The sequence below is a fragment of the Scyliorhinus canicula genome, chromosome 4 (genome assembly GCF_902713615.1).
Source record: "Scyliorhinus canicula chromosome 4, sScyCan1.1, whole genome shotgun sequence".
Taxonomy (NCBI): domain Eukaryota; kingdom Metazoa; phylum Chordata; class Chondrichthyes; order Carcharhiniformes; family Scyliorhinidae; genus Scyliorhinus; species Scyliorhinus canicula.
In genome coordinates this window covers 24155989-24175296 of record NC_052149.1, presented here as the reverse complement: position 1 = coordinate 24175296, position 19308 = coordinate 24155989, and the positions used below count along the sequence as shown (strand labels likewise).

General features: G+C 46.5%; 1 protein-coding gene across 9 annotated transcripts in view; it reads right to left on the bottom strand.

Moving 5' to 3' along the window:
• Nucleotides 1-19308, bottom strand: part of acp5b (acid phosphatase 5b, tartrate resistant) — a 46491-nt gene that overhangs the window by 14276 nt on the left and 12907 nt on the right. For 4 of the 9 annotated variants that reach the window (XM_038793887.1, XM_038793882.1, XM_038793889.1 and 1 more), the window contains exons 2-3: nt 10585-10778; nt 2160-2287 (exon numbers count right to left, since the gene is read on the bottom strand). In XM_038793887.1, coding sequence (XP_038649815.1) covers nt 2160-2287; nt 10585-10778 — 322 coding nt within the window. Of the gene's footprint in view, nt 1-2159; nt 2288-10584; nt 10779-17210; nt 17327-19308 lie in introns of those variants that run through there. The other 5 variants (XM_038793885.1, XM_038793884.1, XM_038793883.1 and 2 more) reach the window with 5 other exon arrangements.

The window sequence follows — 19308 nt, the reverse complement described above, 5'->3', positions numbered from 1 at the left end:
CCTCCGTCATTCCAGTGAGTGAGAACCAACCGGGTTTATACAAGCTCTCCACATAGCTAATGCCCTCCATACCAGGCAACATTCTGGTAAACCTCTTCTGTACCCTCTCCAAAGCCTCCACATCTTTCTGGTCGTGTGGCAACCAGAATTAAACACTATATTCCAAGTGTGGTCTAACTAAGGTTCCATACAGCTGCAGCATGACTTGCTAATTTTTATACTCAATGCCCCGGCCGATGAAGGCAAGCACGTGTATGCCTTCTTTATTGCCTTATCCACCTGCGCTGCCACTTTCAGTCACACACGGACCTGTACACCCAGATCCCTCTGCCTGTCAATACTCTCAAGGGTTCTGCCATTTACTGTATATTTCCCACCTGTATTTCACCTTCCAAAAAGCATTACCTCACATTCTTCCGGATTAAACTCCATCTGCCATCTTTCCTCCCAAGTCTCCAACCGATCTATATCCTGCTGCATCCTCTGACAGTCTTCATCGCTATCTGCAATTCCACCAACCTTTGTGCTGTCCACAAACTTACTAATCAGACAAGTTAATGTAACGCAACTTGTGAAAATAAAGATTATTTTATAAAGTTACATTTTCCTCCAAATCATTTATATATACTACAAACAGCGGAGGTCCCAACACTGATCCCTGAAGAACACCACTAGTCACAGCCCTCCATTCAGAAAAGCACCCTTCCATTGCTACCCTCTGTCTTCTATGACCGAGCCACCTTGCCAGCTCATCTCTGATCCTGTGTGACTTCACCTTCTGTACCATTCGATGCGGGTAAGATGTTTCCCCTGGCTGGCAAGTCTAGAACCAGGGGACACAATTTCAATCGAAGGGGAAGCCACTTAGAGCTGAAAGTAGGATCATTTCTTTTTACTCAGAGAGTTGTGGATGTTTGGGATTCTGTATCCCAGAGGGTTGTGGAAGTTCAGTCGTTGAGTATGTTTAAAACAGAGATTGACAGATTCCTAAAATCCCAACGATGTAAAGGGGTATGGAGATGTGGGAAGAAGTCATTGAAGTGGGTGATCAGTCATGATGACACTGAATAGGAGAGCAGTCTCGATGGGCCGAATGGCCTACTCCTGCTCCTATGTTGCAAAGTGTTTGAGCCTGTGGCTTGTCAGAACATTTGTCCTTCTGCCCTAAGACAGAAAACCTCCTTTGGTACACCTCTCCCATCAGCACATTGGGGTTGGATGATGTTGTCTACCCATCACATAACTTCTCAACAATTCTAATCGGTGCGCTGTGGATCAAAAGTTCATACTAAAGTCTCTCCCCTTTAAGGGCCAGCTGCAGCCCTTGTAAGAGCTGTTCAGTGACCCAATTTCTCATTGGCAGGCAACCAACAATGAAAGCGCACTCAAGAGTGTTCCTTGAGCATGGGCCCACTTCTGCAGGAAGGGATGTGCAATCACCATAGCTGCGCACAACCCATGCAGACTTATAATATACTAAACAAAATCCTTGTACAGGGCAGATGCTTTATAAAGTGCTCCTTGCATACAGGAGATGCTGCCCAGAAATCATCCTCTGCTTGTTACCACACTTCACAGTTCACTACATTGTCCATTGTTCGCAGAAGGGTGCAGATGTCTTACTGGGCAAAACAACATTAAAAGTAGATGAGTCAAAAACATTACAGTATAGACAAAGGGACAATGCAAATGGAGCAGGTCAGATAGAAATACTAATTCGTTCCTCGTGATTTCAGGACAATGTAACACCAAATGAGGAAATGAAGTTTGCCAGATTGCCTTGAAAGGAATTAACATATCTGCAAAAACTCTTAAAGCATCTTCAACAAAGTTCTCTTTCAAGATGGGCTTACATAATGTTGCTGCGTGGTTGGATGATATCCCTTTGCAGGGAATATTAATTAAATGATGATCACCTTAACATTTGCGACTACGTTTTTTTTGAACTCTACAATCTCCACAATAAAGAGGAATAACGTCGGAACTCATCGTGGCTTTTGCCATCTGTTTCTTTCTTGTTCCAGATGTTTCCAGATGATGCAGATTTCTTGGATGCTGGGTTTATTGCTCGATCGCTGGGACTGATGACCTAATTGATACCCCTCCCTAAAATACAAACACTACGTCACATGAACAGACAGATGTTCAGAATCACTCACCATCTCTTCGAGAGCCCAGAGTAGGCAATTTGAGCTGACACATTACCCAGGTGATCGTGATTTCCTGCCAAAATATACCAGGGACTATTGGTAAGGGACGGAGCTGTGAACACATTCTCAAACGTTTCCTGTTCAAATAAATCAAAATCTAATTCAGCAACTGTGTATATCAGCAATAGGCGGCAGGAGGGGAGTTAATTTACAGTGATTCTCAAATGTAGCAAAACTGAAAATAAATAATTGGTCAGTAAGAAAGAGAAAAAATAATTCTTCGCCACGGATTATGACCGAGCACTGATTTATAAAATGGAATGTATTTTCAAGCAAGACATTTCCTCATCACAGAATCGCACAATGCAGGAGAGGCCCTTCGGCCCATCGAGTCTCCGCGGACACGTGAAAAAAAACTTTTAAAAAAATAATTTAGAGCAACCAATTCTTTTTTTTCCAATTAAGGGGCAATTTAGCATGGTCAATCCACCTAGCCTGCACATCGTTTTGAGTTGTGGGGGGCAGACACAGGGAGAATGTGCAAACTCCACACCGACAGGGCCGGGATTGAACCCAGGTCCTCGGCATGGTGAGGCAACAGTGCTAACAGTGAATGAAAAATAAACTTGACCTCGATTAATTTAAAAACATTTTTTTTTTTATTACTTTATCAGAGTTACAAAGCCAGAGCTCAGAGTGTGGACAGGGGCAAAACCCTAATCCAGCTCCTTGCCTGCTCCAAAAACCAATTCAAATTGAATCCAATTCATGGTCCCCACAAGACAGAAATAGCAGATCCAGGCATTCACTGACCTCACACTTACCTTAGCCAAAAGGCCAAGAAGCGATGACCTCTTGATTAATAAGGGGAGAAGGCAGGAGAATGGGGATGAGAAACATATCAACCATGAATCTATAGTTTATGGTCTTCTGGACCTACCTAGCTAATCCCATTTGCCAGCACTTGCCCAAAGCCTTGACTGTTATCATAGAATCATAGAATTTACAGTGCAGAAGGAGGCCATTCGGCCCATCGCGTCTGCACGGCTCCTGGAAAGAGCACCCTACCCAAGGTCAACACCTCCACCCTATCCCCATAACCCAGTAACCCCACCCAACATTAAGGGCAATTTTGGACACTAAGGGCGATTTATCATGGCCAATCCACCTAACCTGCACATCTTTGGACTGTGGGAGGAAACCGGAGCAGCCGGAGGAAACCCACGCACACACGGGGAGGATGTGCAGACTCCGCACAGACAGTGACCCAAGCCGGAATGGAACCTGTGTTCCTGGAGCTGTGAAGCAATTGTGCTATCCACAATGCTACCATGCTGCCTACCCTTATGACGTGCCAACAGGTCATCCAGGTGCCTTTTAAAGGATGTGAGGCAACCTGCCTCGACCACCCTCCCAATCGGATTGGATTGGATTGGATTTGTTTATTGTCACGTGTACCGAGGTACAGTGAAAAGTATTTTTCTGCAAGCAACTCAACAGATCATTCAGTACATGGAAGAAAAGGGAATTAAACAATTCAAGAAAATACATGAGAATACATAATAGGGCAACACAAGGTATGCAATGTAACTACATAAGCATTGGCATCGGTTGAAGCATACAGGGTGTAGTGTTAGTGAGGTCAGTCAATAAGAGGGTCATTTAGGAGTCTGGTGACAGTGGGGAAGAAGCTGTTTTTGAGTCTGTTCGTCCGTGTTCTCAGACTTCTGAATCTCCTGCCCGATGGAAGAAGTTGGAAAAGTGAGTAAGCCGGGTGGGAGGGATCCTTGATTATGCTGCCCGCTTTCCCCCGGCAGCGGGAGGTGTAGATGGAATCAATGGATGGGAGGCAGGTTCGGGTGATGGACTGGGCAGTATTCACGACTCTCTGAAGTTCCTTGCGGTCCTGGGCCGAGCAGTTGCCATACCAGGCTGTGATGCAGCCCGATAGGATGCTCTCTATGGTGCATCTGTAAAAGTTGGTAAGGGTTAATGTGGACATGCCGAATTTCCTTAGTTTCCTGAGGAAGTATAGGCGCTGTTGTGCTTTCTTGGTGATACCGTCGACGTGTGCAATCAGTGCATTCCGAACCGTCACCGCCCTCTGGGTAAAAAGGTTTGTCCTCACATCCCCTCTAAACCTCCTGCCCCTCACCTTGAACTTGTGACCCCTCGTGACTGACCCTTCAACTAAGGGGAACAGCTGCTCCCTATTCATCCTGTCCATACCCTTCATAATCTTACACACCTCAATCTTCTCTGCTCCAACGAAAACAATTCAAGCATATCCAATTCATCTTCATAACTTAAATGTTCCACCCCAGTGTTTGCGTGTACAGACAGTGCCTATGTCTGCGTACATTCAGAGGCTGAGCTACAAACCATCGGCAACACATTCACCGAGGCAAATGAGAGAATGGGCTTCAGATTAAACATCCGGGAAACAAAGGTTCACTACCAGCCCACCCCCCTGCCCCCCCCCCCCCCCCCCCCCCCATCAATATCCACTGTGAGCCCTTGGACAATATGGATCATTTCCCTTACCTCGAGAGCCTCCTCTCGGTGCGAGCAGACATCGACGACAAAATCCAACATCAACTCCAGTGCGCCAGTGCAGTCTTCCGACGCCCGAGAAACAGTGGGCGCGATTCTCCGACCCCCACGCCGGGTGGGAGAATCACGGGAGTGCCGGGCGATTCACGCCACCCTGGCACCCGCACGCGATTCTCCCACCCCCCCCCCCCCCCCCCCGCAAAACCGCGTGTCGCGTTTTGCGACAGGCCGCTCGGATGGGCGACGGGTTCATACCGGCGCCAACCACACCTGGTTGCTGCCGGCGTGAACAGCGCGAGACCGCTGCGTGTGGGGCCTGTGGGGGGCGGAGGGAGAATCGAGCACCAGGGGGGTGCTCAGGAGGGGTCTGGTCGCCGATCAATGCCCACCGATCGTTGGGCCGGCGTCTCTGCAAGACGCACTCTTTTCCCTCCGCCGCCCCGCAAGATCAACCCTCCGTGTCCTGCAGGGCAGCAGAGGGGAAGACGGTAACCGCGCATGCGCGGTTTGGCACCGGCCAACCTCGCATCCGCGGGTGAAGTCATTTAGGCACCACCGCCCACGTCATTCAGGCGGCGCCGCTTTGACGCAAGTGTCAAGGTCTGGCACGCGAGATTGACGCGCCACCGCTCCTAGCCCCCTGGGGGTGGGAGAATAGGGGGCGAGGAGAAGCCTCCGACGCCGGAGTGAAACACTCCGGTTTTCACTCCGGCGTCGGCACTTTGTCTCCCTTTGGGAGAATCCCGCCCAGTATTCGAAAACCAAAACCTCAAATCCAGCACCAAGCTCATGGTCTACAGAGCAGTTGTGGTCCCTGCCCTCCTGTATGCATCAGAAACATGGAAAATGTACAGCAGACACCTCAAATCCTTGGAGATATATCACCAACACTGCCTCTGTAAAATCCTGCAAATCCACTGGCAGGATAGGCATATCAACGTGCGCGTCCTCTCCGGGCCAATATCCCCAGTATCGAGGCACTGGGCACACTCAGCCAGCTGCCATGGACGGGCCACGTTGCCCGCATGCTCGACACAAGACTCCCAAACCAAGTGCTCTACTCCGAGTTCCGCAATGACAAGCAATCATTAGGAGGGCAGAGGAAACCCCTTCTCCCCATAACTCCTGATCCCCTTATTAATCAAGAACCTATCTATCTCTGCCTTAAAGACAATCAGTGATTTGGCATCCACAGCCTTCTGCAGCAATTAGCTTCGCAGATTGACCACCCTCTGGCTGAAGAAATTCCACTTCATCTCTGTTTTAAAGGATCGTCCCTTCTGATGTGTTGGGTAAGCTGGGTCTGTGAGGACTGTGTTTACTGCAGTAGTGAGAGAGACAGGCTTCCAACACTTGAAGAAATGCAACTCGATTTTATTGAACTCTTAACTATTATACATACTTTAACTGTGGGTTGACACTATGCTGAGTTGACTGGAGACCTGAGGCTAACCTGACCAGACTATCTCACTACCACATGGTGTATGTTCTAGTTGTTGCTCACGGGCTCTGACTGTCTCAGAGGCTGCATCCCAAGAGAGCGGGAAAACTAGTGCCCTCTGGCTTTATAGTGGCCGTGTCCTGTCTGGTGATTGGCTGCTGTGTTCTGTGTGTTCATTGGTCATCCAGTGTGTCAATCAATGCCTGTCTGTGCACCATCATATACTTGTGTGTACATTATGACATCTCCCCCCTTTTAAAAAAAATGTGTATAGGTCAATAAATAGTGAGTGTGTACAAAATACGTGAACGTATTCACATGGGTAGGTGTCCAGTGCAGATAGAGGGAATACAACAAATTGGGAAGAAACAATATGTACAGATGTGTAAACGAAGCACAAGGCAATGCAACATTCAATCTACAAGTTCAGTCTCTGTGGCGGGCGACGAATTCTGGTTGACCGAATGAGCATTTGGCTCTGTTGAGTCGGAGGCCATGCTCGTGGATCCTATGGAACACTCGCTTGAGGCGATCGATGTGCTCCTGAGCAGTTGCGGACCAGACAATGATGTCATCTAATTGGGTTTGGAAGTTGGCATCTGGCGAGCCTGATGCCTCAGCGGACGACATGATGTGAACCCGCTGCACAAGATTCAGGATTTTGCAGGGTGACTTTTGAAGAACGATGGGATACCACAAGCTGGCATGAGCCACTGGCAGCAATGGCATTGCCATTGTAGTCGAAAAGCTGGCAGGCCGATGGAAAAATGCTTGGCTTGACGTGGATGGTATCCAGGTCAGACTTTGAGATGAGGTTTGCTGAAGTGCCTGTGTCCAGCCTGAAGCGTATGCGAGCCTTGTTGACCGTAAGGGTGGCACACCACTCGTCGTCCGGATCAATGCTCATCACTGGGAGTTGTTTCGCCTTCTTGGATGAAAGCATCGTATGCTTGGTGATGATGCCCACCCGGAATGGGGATGAGAGGCCCTCGGTGTTGGGATCTGGAAGCATGTTGGAGTCTGCAACGGGTTGCTGTACTGACCGGACGTTCCTGTGCTGCGGCTGGGATTGCTGTGTGTTGGGCAGTTGAGTAGATCAGCACAGGGCTGCGTAGTGGCCAAGCTTGCCACACTGGAGACAGCGTCGAGATTTTGCGAGACATTGCCGCTTTAAATGGCGGAGCCACAGTTGTTGCACGTAATGGCGCCGACGTCAGGACGCTCCGTGCGCCACCGCGCATGCGCGGTGCGGTTGAACGATGTGCGCACCTGTGCAGTTTGGTCGTCGGCCTCGCCGTCCCCTCGGTCATTGCGCGCATGCGCAGGAGCCCGGGAAAAGCATGCGAAATGGCTGCCCTCATCCAGACTCAGGCCCTGGAGCTGTTTTACGGCCTGCACCCGCTCTGCATCGTGGGGGCCTTGCAGTGCTGTCTCTGCCGCCTTGATATGGGGGTGCTGGTTGTTAGCGTGCTCATGTAGGACACAGGTCTCGATGGCGATGGTAAGGGTGAGCTGCTTAACTTTAAGGAGCTGCTGGCGAAGGGGATCGGAGTGGACCCTGAAAACGATCTGGTCGCGGATCATGGAGTCGGAAGTGGAGCTGTAGTTGCAGGACTGCGCGAGGATATGGAGGTGGGTTAAGAAGGACTGAAAAGGTTCATCCTTACCCTGAAGCCTCTGCTGGAACACATAGCGTTCAAAACTCTCGCTGACTTCGATGTCACAGTGGCTGTCGAACTTCAGCAGGACTGTTTTAAACTTTGTCTTGTCCTCGCCTTCAGCAAAGGTGAGGGAGTTAAAGATGTGGATAAAGTGGTCCCCGGCTGTAGAGAGGAAGAGAGCGATCTTCCTGGCATCCAATGCGGCTTCGAGGTCAGTGGCTTCAAGATACAGCTGGAACTTTTGCTTGAAAATCTTCCCGTTAGCACCGTGGTTGCCGGCGACGCGGAGCGGCGGGGGAGGGCGGACCGATCCATGTTTCCGAATGGCTGATCGCTGGTCAAAGGCAGACTATTTCAAGGTAGGTCCGTCAAACTCGAGCATGACTCACTGGTACCATGATGTGTTGGGTAAGCTGGGTCTGCGAGGACTGCGTTTACTATAGCAGTGAGAGAGACAGGCTTCCAACACTTGAAGAAATGCAACTCTATTTTATTGAACTCTTAACTATTATACATACTTTAACTGTGGGTTGACACTATGCTGAGTTGACTGGAGACCTGAGGCTAACCTGACCAGACTATCTCACTACCACATGGTGGATGTTCTAGTTGTTGCCTACGGGCTCTGACTGACTCAGAGGCTGCATCCCAAGAGAGCGGGAAAACTAGTGCCCTCTGGTTTTATAGTGGCCGTGTCCTGTCTGGTAATTGGCTGCTGTGTTCTGTGTGTTCATTGGTCATCCTGTGTGCCAATCAATGCCTGTCTGTGCACCATCATATACTTGTGTGTATATTATGACAGCTTCTAGCTGAGGTCATGCCCTCGGGTTCCAGTTTTTCCTACAAGTGGAAACATCTTCTCCATGTCACCTCTATCCAGGCCTCGCAGTATCCTGTAAGTTTAAATAAGATCCCCCCTCATCCTTCCAAACTCCCAACGAGTACAGACCCAGAGTCCTCAACCGTTCCTCATATGACAAGCTCTTCATGAACAAAGACTCCCAAGTCCCTTGGTGCTTCTGATTTCCTAAGCACTTCCCCATTTAGAAAATAGTCTATTCCTCCATTCCTCCTTCCAAAGTGCATAACCTCACACTTTACCACATTGTATTTCATCTGCCACTTCTTTGCCCACTCTCCAAGCCTGTGCAAATCCTTCTGCGGCTCCCCTGCTTCCTCAATACTACCTGTCCCTCTACAGATCTTTGTATCATCTGCAAACTTAGCAACAGTGCCTTCAGCTCCTTCTTCCAGATCATTAATGTATGTTGTGAAAAGTTATGGTCCCAGCACAGAGCCCTGAGGCACACCACTAGTCACCGTCTGCCATCCTGAAAAAGACCCCATTGTCCCCACTCTCTGCCTTCTGCCAGTCAGCCAATCCTCTATCCATGCCAGGATCTTACCCTTAACACCATGGGCTTATTTAACTTATTTAACAGTCTCCTGTGCCTCCCCACTCCCTTCCCCACCAACCTCTCCCCCACCAACCCTTCCCCACCATGCTGTTCCCCACCGTCCCCTTCCTCACCATTCCCTCCTGCATCACCCCCTTCTCCACCACCCTCCACCCATTCCACCCTCTCCCCGTCACCCCTTTTCCCCCACCACCTGCTCCCCTCCCACCCCTTCCACCGCCACACCTGCTGGAACTAATGACAGAAGACGTGAATCTGTTTATATTTTCATTATGTGACAAAATGCCTCTTAAACCTAAACCCAAAATAATTGTTAGTGTCCGCTGTGGCGGCACTCTCACCTCTGGATCACAAGGTTCCAGGTTCAAGCCCCACTCCAGGACTCCAGCATGTACAATCGAAGCTGAACTCCATTGCAGTACAGAGGGAGCACTGCACTGCCGGTGGTGCCATTTCTCAGATGAGGTTTTGAACTGAGTTGCTGTTTGCCTGCTCAGGTGGATGTAAGAGAAGAGCAGGGGAGTCATCCCTGGTGTCCAGGCCAATAACTATCCCTCAATAAGATCATCTGGTTGATATCACATTGTTCACCACATTTCTAACTGCTGGCGGAATACGGATGTTAGAATGTGATGCCGACGTACCCAGAGCAGGATTGTTTGTTGACAGATAATTAATGGCAGCAAAGTAACAATCGATCAGAGACTGAAAAACATAGGATTTATGAAATATTGAGTGATGGAACCATCAATTCACTAGACACATGCTTTGAGAGATGAACAGTGGATTTAATCTATTTACTACAGAGCCAGCCTGTTACCCGTTGAACTCTCGATGAACTGCAGGCTGGCTCTGGACAAGGGCATTTAGACAGCAAGTCCAGGGGGAGGCGTCGTGGGCGGAGCCAAGGGTGGAGCCCTGTACAAACTCCTGAGCATTCCCAGAGCTACTCCCCCTAGTGGTCGGATAACGCTACTGCACTTACAATGGTATTGGTAAATACAGTGTGAATTACTAAGTTACATTCACCACATTGAGTTCCAATATGAATAGGGATGTGAAATTCATTCATTAATCCATGTAATGGTTGGGGGGGGTTCCATGTTCTCTGTAGCCTTTGCAACACTCCAAACTGGAGTTGAGCAGGAGTGGAAATGACAACTGCTGGCTATACTTGTGAATTAAGCAAGTACATTTTGATGGACTCTTTCTATAAGTTAATTAATAAACCACAAGCTCTTAGCTAGACCACTGTCGCTAACTCTAAACCACATATCCATTGTAAGGCAAACAAAGATCCTGGAGGTTGCAATCGACAATAAAATAAACACGGCCAATATGAATGAACAGCAAACCGTTACCTTAAACCTGAAATCATTTACATTGTCCACACCGTGGTAGTAAAAATTATCTCCAACATCGAGTACAAAATCTGTTCTTGAATTCTGCATAACTCTCCCCATCTCGTGTGCTGTGGCTTTCTGAACGACTGTTACATAAGGTGGATCAGGCACACCTCCCCAATCTCCAAATGCAATGAATTGGATGTCACTGCCTTGTAAGGAAACAGAAGGACAAAACATGAACAATTCATTTGAACCGTGAATCGCAGAATCACCAATGAAGATTTTCTGAATTTACAGCAGCCAACAACTCCTAAAAAGTAAAAATACTCAGAGATTGAGGCAGGATTCTATCTACAAGTGGTGGAATTCTAGATCCTTGAAGACCCCCAGTCGAGCGAGGTGAGTGAGAATGGGAGAGCATGAGGGGTGGGAGGTAGGCTGTGAGGGGATGGTGGGGAGGCAGAGTGCATGAGGGGGTTAGGTTGCAGACTTGCATGGAGGGAGACCTTCTGGTGGAGTTGAGGGTCCAAGGGGAGGGGGAGATTGTGAGGGGATTGGATTGGATTTGTTTATTGTCACGTGTACCGAGGTACAGTGAAAAGTATTTTTCTGCAAGCAGCTCAACAGATCATTCAGTACATGGAAGAAAAGGGAATTAAACAAAATTCAAGAAAATACATGAGAATACATAATAGGGCAACACAAGATATACAATGTAACTACATAAGCATTGGCATCGGATGAAGCATACAGGGTGTAGTGTTAATGAGGTCAGTCAATAAGAGGGTAATTTAGGAGTCTGGTGACAGTGGGGAAGAAGCTGTTTTTGAGTCTGTTCGTCCGTGTTCTCAGACTTCTGAATCTCCTGCCCGATGGAAGAAGTTGGAAAAGTGAGTAAGCCGGGTGGGAGGGATCCTTGATTATACTGCCCGCTTTCCCCCGGCAGTGGGAGGTGTAGATGGAGTCCATGGATGGGAGGCAGGTTCGTGTGATGGACTGGGCGGTATTCACGACTCTCTGAAGTTCCTTGCGGTCCTGGGCCGAGCAGTTGCCATACCAGGCTGTGATGCAGCCCGATAGGATGCTTTCTATAGTTCATCTATAGATTGCGGGGTCCTTGGGGAGGGAGAGTTTGTGAGGGGGGGAATGGGAGGGAGGAGATTAGAGTGAATGTTGTTTAAAATCCATGATCAGAATCACAGCTTCATGGTTAAAAGGTGAATCCCACTTTTGCAGAGCTTGAACTTAATAAAAACGTGGGGGTGACTGTGCAAACACCTGTCTTTCAGACACTTCATTAGCTGCCTAAAATTAAGATTAGTTTCTTTAGCAATATGAAGCGACACTATCAATCTGGCAGTCTAAAAGGCTGAAAATTAAAGGCAAGGCAAGAGGATGAAACTGGGCAAAAACACAGTTTGTCATTTTACTTTTAAAACGTTTGAAGTATTAAACAGTGCACAAACTGCACATTCATCCTCACCCGAACGTACGGGGTGAATTTTTGATGACTTCGACATGCTGATTTCCGGAGATACCATATTGGCTGAAAAAGCTGAACAAGAATTGAACTCTGAAATGACAACGGAACTACAAAATATTGCTGATCATGAAACTTCCAAAGCTCATATTAAAGCCATGTGTGCGTTCGTTCAAAGATTTAATTATTTGGAAGAATTGATTCTGCGTTCTTCATTAATTCGAAAATGAGTGTTCTTAATGGAGGAAAGTGCTGAGACATGTTGTTGTCACAGTTAGACTGTTGTCTTCTTTGGGACTACCTCTGGGGACATGATGAGTCATCATTGTCAAATCGAAGACGTAATTTTTTAGCCTGCCTTGACTATCTCAGTGAATTTGCTGAGCTTCTCACACAGCATTTGAAACTTTATCAATATTGTGGCTCAGGGAAGGCCAACGTTTTACTATGCTAAATCTACGGTGACTTCATCACTATAATGGTAGAGCGGGTCAGAAATCAATTCACTAATGAAGTCAAAGATGCCAAATACTGTTCCACGTAGTTGATTCATTACCAGATGTGAGTCATGTGGACCAATTGACATGAATTTTAAGATATGTGACCAGCGATGGTGAAGTTGTAGAGGGATATCTTTGTTTTGTCCAGCTACAATCCTACACTTCTGAGTATCTGGAGATTTTGGAAATCGTTGCAATATAGGCTTGGGCATCAAAAATTGTCATGGTCAGATCTTCGATATTGCCGCAAATATGACAGGAAAATATTCAAATCTGCAAGCAAGATTGCATTATTCATCCCATGTTCCAGTCACTCCTTGAATTTAATCTATAATGCAGCAGCTGAACCCTATGAGTTGCTGCACATTCTTTTGACTTTGTTCAAACCGTATATGCCTATTTTTGGTTTCCATGCATCGCTGGAATATGTTGCGATCATGCTTGGAGCAGACACATGGAAAACATTTGACAGTCAAAAGAATTTATGCCACCAGGTACAGACACTGTTTTGGCTTTGAAAATGAATTTGGCTAATGATGCGATATTGCTGATTTTGTGGAATCGTTTACTTCAAAGAATGCCATCAGCAAATTTCTGTAAAATATTGATACAAATTTATTGAATGCTGCACAATTGTTAGCCTCAGTTAAAAGTTCTGTCATAGAAGTTCAAAATGACTAACGGTCGGTGGAAGCAGAGGCACTACATTTACAAAAAATACTGGTTCCTCTGATATATCTGATGAGAAGCATACAAGACTCAGGAAATTATTTTTCAATGAAACTGGAGATAATAAAAATCAATTTAAAAGGGAAAGAGAAGATCATCATTGAGGCTGTCAATGTTATTTGTGACACAATAATGGTGCAATTGCAGAGTAGAAGTGAATCTCTGAAGAAAACTTTGAAAAAAATCTGAAGATTTATTTTCCCTGCCTTTTCACAGAAGTTTGGATGAAAATGCTAAGAGCCACGCAGCAGGAAAATGAGTAAATTCTACCGGGAGGCCACAGACACAAATTGTTTTGAAGATGAAGTGAAACGATTCATTCATTTCATTGATAATGATGAGCCCCATGCTTCGAGATGACCAACTGATATTTATAGACTTGTATGCAACCTTTCCAAATGTGGAAACTATTCTGAAAACAATACCTGTCAGAAAACAAAACAAATACTTCCAGTGAACGTTCTTTTTCTGTGTTGAAAACAATTCAAAATTATTTGCGAAGCGCTAGGAGTCAGGAACATTTGACAAGTTCAGCAATACTGACAATTGAAAGTGCGACTTTAAAAGATTTTACCTGCAGTGATACAATTGATGATTTTGTAAAGAAAGTGCAGAAAAAAAGCTATCTAGATTGCCATGTCAATAAAGGATGAAGCAGGAAAATCTTAACATTTTGTCCCTCTTCCATAATCCCGTTTAAATTCTGTTTTTCAAAATGGACCATTGCTGGTCACATGATGGTAGCTCTAACCAACATCATTCTCAAGACTGGCCTTCAGAAAGTCTCTTGGACAGAGAATGATATCCTGCCAGACAAAGCTACTGATATTGGACATGGACTCACTGGACTCCTCTCACCTGAGTTTGCGGCAATAGCTTAATTGATTTTGTGAGAGGAAGTAAGGAAGTTAACTTTTATTTTCAAAACTGAATGAGACTCTGAAGTATACTGAATGGCACCGTTATGTATCTTGTTGATTGGGGTATTTGTTACTGCTCTGGACTGGCTCATTCTGGCCTGTGCTGCAGCAATGTCATCGGCTGATTTGTCTATTTCATTGCTCATAAGTTCCACGTTTGCTCGCCGTGAAGCTCACATCGCAATATTGACCATCTTTTTTTTTAAATAATTTTTTTTTTTTAATTTTAGAGTACCCAATTATTTTTTCCAATTAAGGGGCAATTTAGCGTGGCCAATCCACCTACCCTGCACATCTTTGGGTTGTGGGGGTGAAACCCATGCAGACACGGGGAGAATGTGCAAACTCCATATGGACAATGACTCAGGGCTGGGATCCGAACCCGGGTCCTCAGCGCCGTGAGGCAGCAATGCTAACCACTGTGCTACCGTGCTGCCCTATATTGACCATCTTTACCGTTATTCTGACGAGAGCTTGGGGAGGGCAGAATGAAGGTGAGATCCTCGGTTATATCCACAATCGGTGCCAAATTTAAGTGGGGTAGGAGAGGAATCTGCCAGCATTCCTACTCCTAGCCATTCCTAACTGGAAATATATGTTACTGCATAGCTAAGCACAGGATCAGGTGAGTAGTCTTCTGGTATCCACTGTTTGATTTTTCACATGAAGAGTATCCAGTGGAGTTAGGTGTGCTGCCATTAAAGTGTCAGATTTCAGGAATTTTTAACCTGGATGGATTTTGGGGAAATTAATATTGCGGTAAATTCTTTCATTATGATAAATTCAGCTCACTAGATGTTGAATTCAGGTTAGAATTCAAATGTAAGGGGTGGGGGGTGGGCATGGTGGTGCAGTGGTTAGCACTGCTGCCTCACGGCGCCGAGGACCCGGGTTAAAAAAGATGTGCAGGCTAGGTGGATTGGCCATGCTAAATTGCCCCTTAATTTGGAAAAAAAGAATTGGGCACTCTAAATTTATATTTAAAAAAATTCTAATGCAAGGAATTGGGAGACAGTGTTGTCGTGGTGACACCATTGGACTAGTAATCCAGAGGCCCAAGCTAATTCCCTTCAGGGAAGAAAATCTGCTCCTGGTGTGGCCTCCGCCTGACTCCAAACACACAGTAATGTGTCTCTTAAATGGCCGAGACAGCCACTCAGTTGTATCGTAACTGAATTCTGAAGGAATGAATCCGAATGGACCACTGGCCGCAACATAGACTCTGCAAATTACAACAGCCAACCCAGCCCTGTCAACCTTGCAAAGTCCTCCTTTGGCTTCTTCCAAAATTGGAAGACCACTCAAGCAACAGCATGACACAGTCATACTCAATAAACCTACTCAGAGAATGTCCCAGACACCCCCAGCACTCGGGATGTCCTGTCCCAATGCCAGGACAGACCAGAGCTGACTGCAGAGCTGGGAATCTTTAACAATTATTTTTTTAAAACTCCCTTTATGGGCCAGCATTTATTTCCCATTTCTGTGGAGACCTGGTGTCACCTGTATGCCAAACAACAGATTTCCTTCCCGAAAGATCATTAATGAACCAGGTGGGTTTTTATGACAATTGACAATGGTTTCATGGTCATCATTCAACTTTTAATTCCAGATTATAAAAATGTAATTAAAATTTCACCATCTGTGGTGGTGAGATTCGAACCCTGAGCATTTGCTGGGAGTCTGTATTGCTAGTCCAATGACAATACCACTATGTCAATGCCTCCCTATGGCAAACTCCATGGGATGGCATGGTGGTTATCACTGCTGCCTCACAGCGCCAGGGACCCGAGTTCGATTCTGACCTCGGGTGACTGTGGGGTTTGCACATTCTTTCCGTGTGTAAGTGGACTTCCTCTGGGTGCTCCAGTTTCCTCCCACAGTCCAAAGATGTGTAGGTTAGGTGGATTGGCTGTGATCAATGCACGGGGGTCAGTGGGATCGGGTGGGGGAGCGGGCCTCAGTAGCGTGCTTGTTTGGAGGGTTGGTGCAGACTCGATGGGCCGAATAGCCTCCTTCCATGGATTTCATATTTGACACCATGCGATAAGGTGTCTGCTTTTGTTACCTTGTTGTATATTATCTTCAGTTGTCAACTGTGCAGATTCATCTAACTACAATATTTAATACCAAGAACAAAGAAAAGTACAGCACAGGAACAGGCCCTTCAGCCCTCCAAGCCTGCGCCGACCATGCTGCCCGACTAAACTAAAATCTTCTCCACTTCCGGGGTCCGTATGAGGAATTGAACAAACGAATGTGATATAAAATAGTTAGTTAAAGTATTAGTTACAATAATGTAGATGTGAGCCAGTCTGATAGTAGTGAGTTCACAAACAAAGGACAAAGGGATTCAGAAAGCATGGCCAGGAAGGGGGAGAGGGGTGCCTCGTGGAGGATGGGGAAAAGGATGCTGGGTAACAAGAGGCCCTGGGTTGAGGAATGCGAAGTGAGCCAATCAGGATATATGGCCAGGTCAGGAGGTGTATAGGATGACCTATGGGAATCTTGTATGTGAAACTTGATGCCATTTGAATGATATTTGCAGAGATTTCTTTGTCTCCGATTTAGAACATAGAACATAGAACAGTACAGAACAGGCCCTTCGGCCCTCGATGTTGTGCCGAGCAATGATCACCCTACTCAAACCCACGTATCCACCCTATACCCGTAACCCAACAACCCCCCCCCCCCCTTAACCTTACTTTTTAGGACACTACGGGTAATTTATCATGGCCAATCTACCTAACCCGCACATCTTTGGACTGTGGGAGGAAACCGGAGCACCCGGAGAAAACCCACGCACACACGGGGAGGACGTGCAGACTCCGCACAGACAGTGACCCAGCCGGGAATCGAACCTGGGACCCTGGAGCTGTGAAGCATTTATGCTAACCACCATGCTACCCTGCTGCCCCTCAGTTCTGGACCTTCAGAAGATTGCCTGTGTGTTCTGAACTTCTGTGGAGCGAGTCAGCCTTGCAAGTTGGTTAAAAATAAACAATACTATACCTACAAATCCATCTCGAGTTTTATTGAGGCCAGACTGACGGGCAAAGAACTCATATTGTCATTTGGTGCCGAAAACCCGGGGTTTCTCCAGACGGTCACCGGCCAGCTGCGAAATCTGATTAGACGGATGTTGGGCAAGGAAAGTGGAAATGGACCCGCAATGTGAGCAGCTGGAAAATGACCACATTGATTTTCCCCTTTTCTCATGGTCTGATTGGTCTGGTCACTCGCGGTTGGTACGGAAAGATCGTCTCGACGAAATTAAAGGTCAGTCTGGGGATTAGAAAATGAAAAAAATTCAGTCGATGTAGGTGCGACTGAGGGTTGAAAAAGACTGATGGGATATCATAATATTGATAGTTCAGTTAAGGGTTGATTGCGGAATTGATGGGACGTCGGAAGGACAGTTCAGTTCCACGTGTGTTTTGGAAACTATAGTTGATTGAGCTAAAATTGTATCCTTGGACTGTAGTGGCAAACAACGCAGTCTTGAGGACTAGTTCGAGATTATGGGGAATTGCTTGGATAACACGAGTGATCCAAACAGTTCATTGCAAATATTATGTGATATTTATCCAGATAAAGCGAGAGATTTTAGAAAAATGTCAGCAAATTTAAGGAAGAAATTGGGTGACGAATGGCCACTGGGGGGCACTAAAGATCTGGAGATTATTTTAAAAGTTCAGGGTGAAATATGGAAGAAACACCAAAGTGTACGGGCCAAAGAGTTGATTGGATTATGGAGACAATATTGTCAAGATGAGAGGGATGAGATCATGTTATCAAGTTGGCAAGAAAATGCCCTTAAAATGGGGATTCCAATTAGTGAAGGGGGAACCAGAAAAAGGAGTGTGCATTCAAAAAACGCGCAAGTAAAGAGAGGGAGACACCTAGCGGGGCAGACTCAAGTTTAAAAAATGGAGTTCAATGGCTGGCCTTGCATTGACAGAGACAGATGATGACCTAGAGAATTGGACCTTGTCGGGTAGAGTCCCGACTGCACCAGTAGCATTGTCTGCACTAATTCCAGAACCACCAGGGTATCATAATTTATATCCAGTCACTGCATCCCAGATTCAAATCATGCCAGCCTCTCCAGTCCCTTTGGTTGATAGTTTGGGTCCTATTTCTGCACCTTCACCGTCTGTTAGAGAAGGGGAGCTCTGTTCCACAAGCCCAGTTAGCTCTAGGACCCGGTCTCGGACAATGAGAGAGGGGCCTGATTCTATCCAGAAACAATTACGCATACCACATAGATCCCGTATGACAGAAAAGTATGAGAACAAAGAAACAGGACGAGAATGGTTCTGAGGAGACGGAGCTCCCCCAATCGGAAGGGAAGGACATCGAAGTCTTTGAAGAGCCAGAGGAATCCGCTAAAGCGCCCCCTAGTGAGACTCTGAGACAGTTGCCGATTAGGAAAATACCCAACCCTGATGCTGCAACAGCAGCAGCCCAGCCCACGATAGACGTTTATTTCCCATGGAGACCCAGTGAGATGATGGCTATTATAGCTGCAATCCCAGACAGGAAGAAATCTCCTGCTGCTTTTGTGGACTATCTGAGAACTACCATCTCTACCATCAAGCTGATTCTAGGGACCTCTGGGCCCTAGTCCAGCAGGTTTTAACCCCAGCAGAGTACCGCAGTCACCTCAACCACTTGAATTATACTAGCCACACCGCACTTCAGCAAGCCCATGCCTTGGACGATGATAGATGGGCACAAATCCTGAATGCGTTGAATGCCACATTTCAAAAGCCCATAAACGTCGCTGCTATCTTAGACCTCAAACCTAAAAAGACTAAGGAGCCAGAGGAATTTCTGGAATGCTGTAATGAAATCTACTGTGGGTAGTCAGGCGACTTGCTGTACCAAAATGGTCAGAATTCCCCTCAATATTGTGCTATGTTAATGCATTGCCTACCACCTTCCGTGGCTACTGCCGTGAAATGTAATAACATGAATTGGACAGAGAACGACCCTTCCCAGATGGCCCGGGCAGTCAGATTTTATTGAAAGGAGGGTGTAAGCCAGGAAGGAGGCTCAGTTACAATGATTTAGACTGAGTATGTAATGAAAAAGGATGATTTGAGAC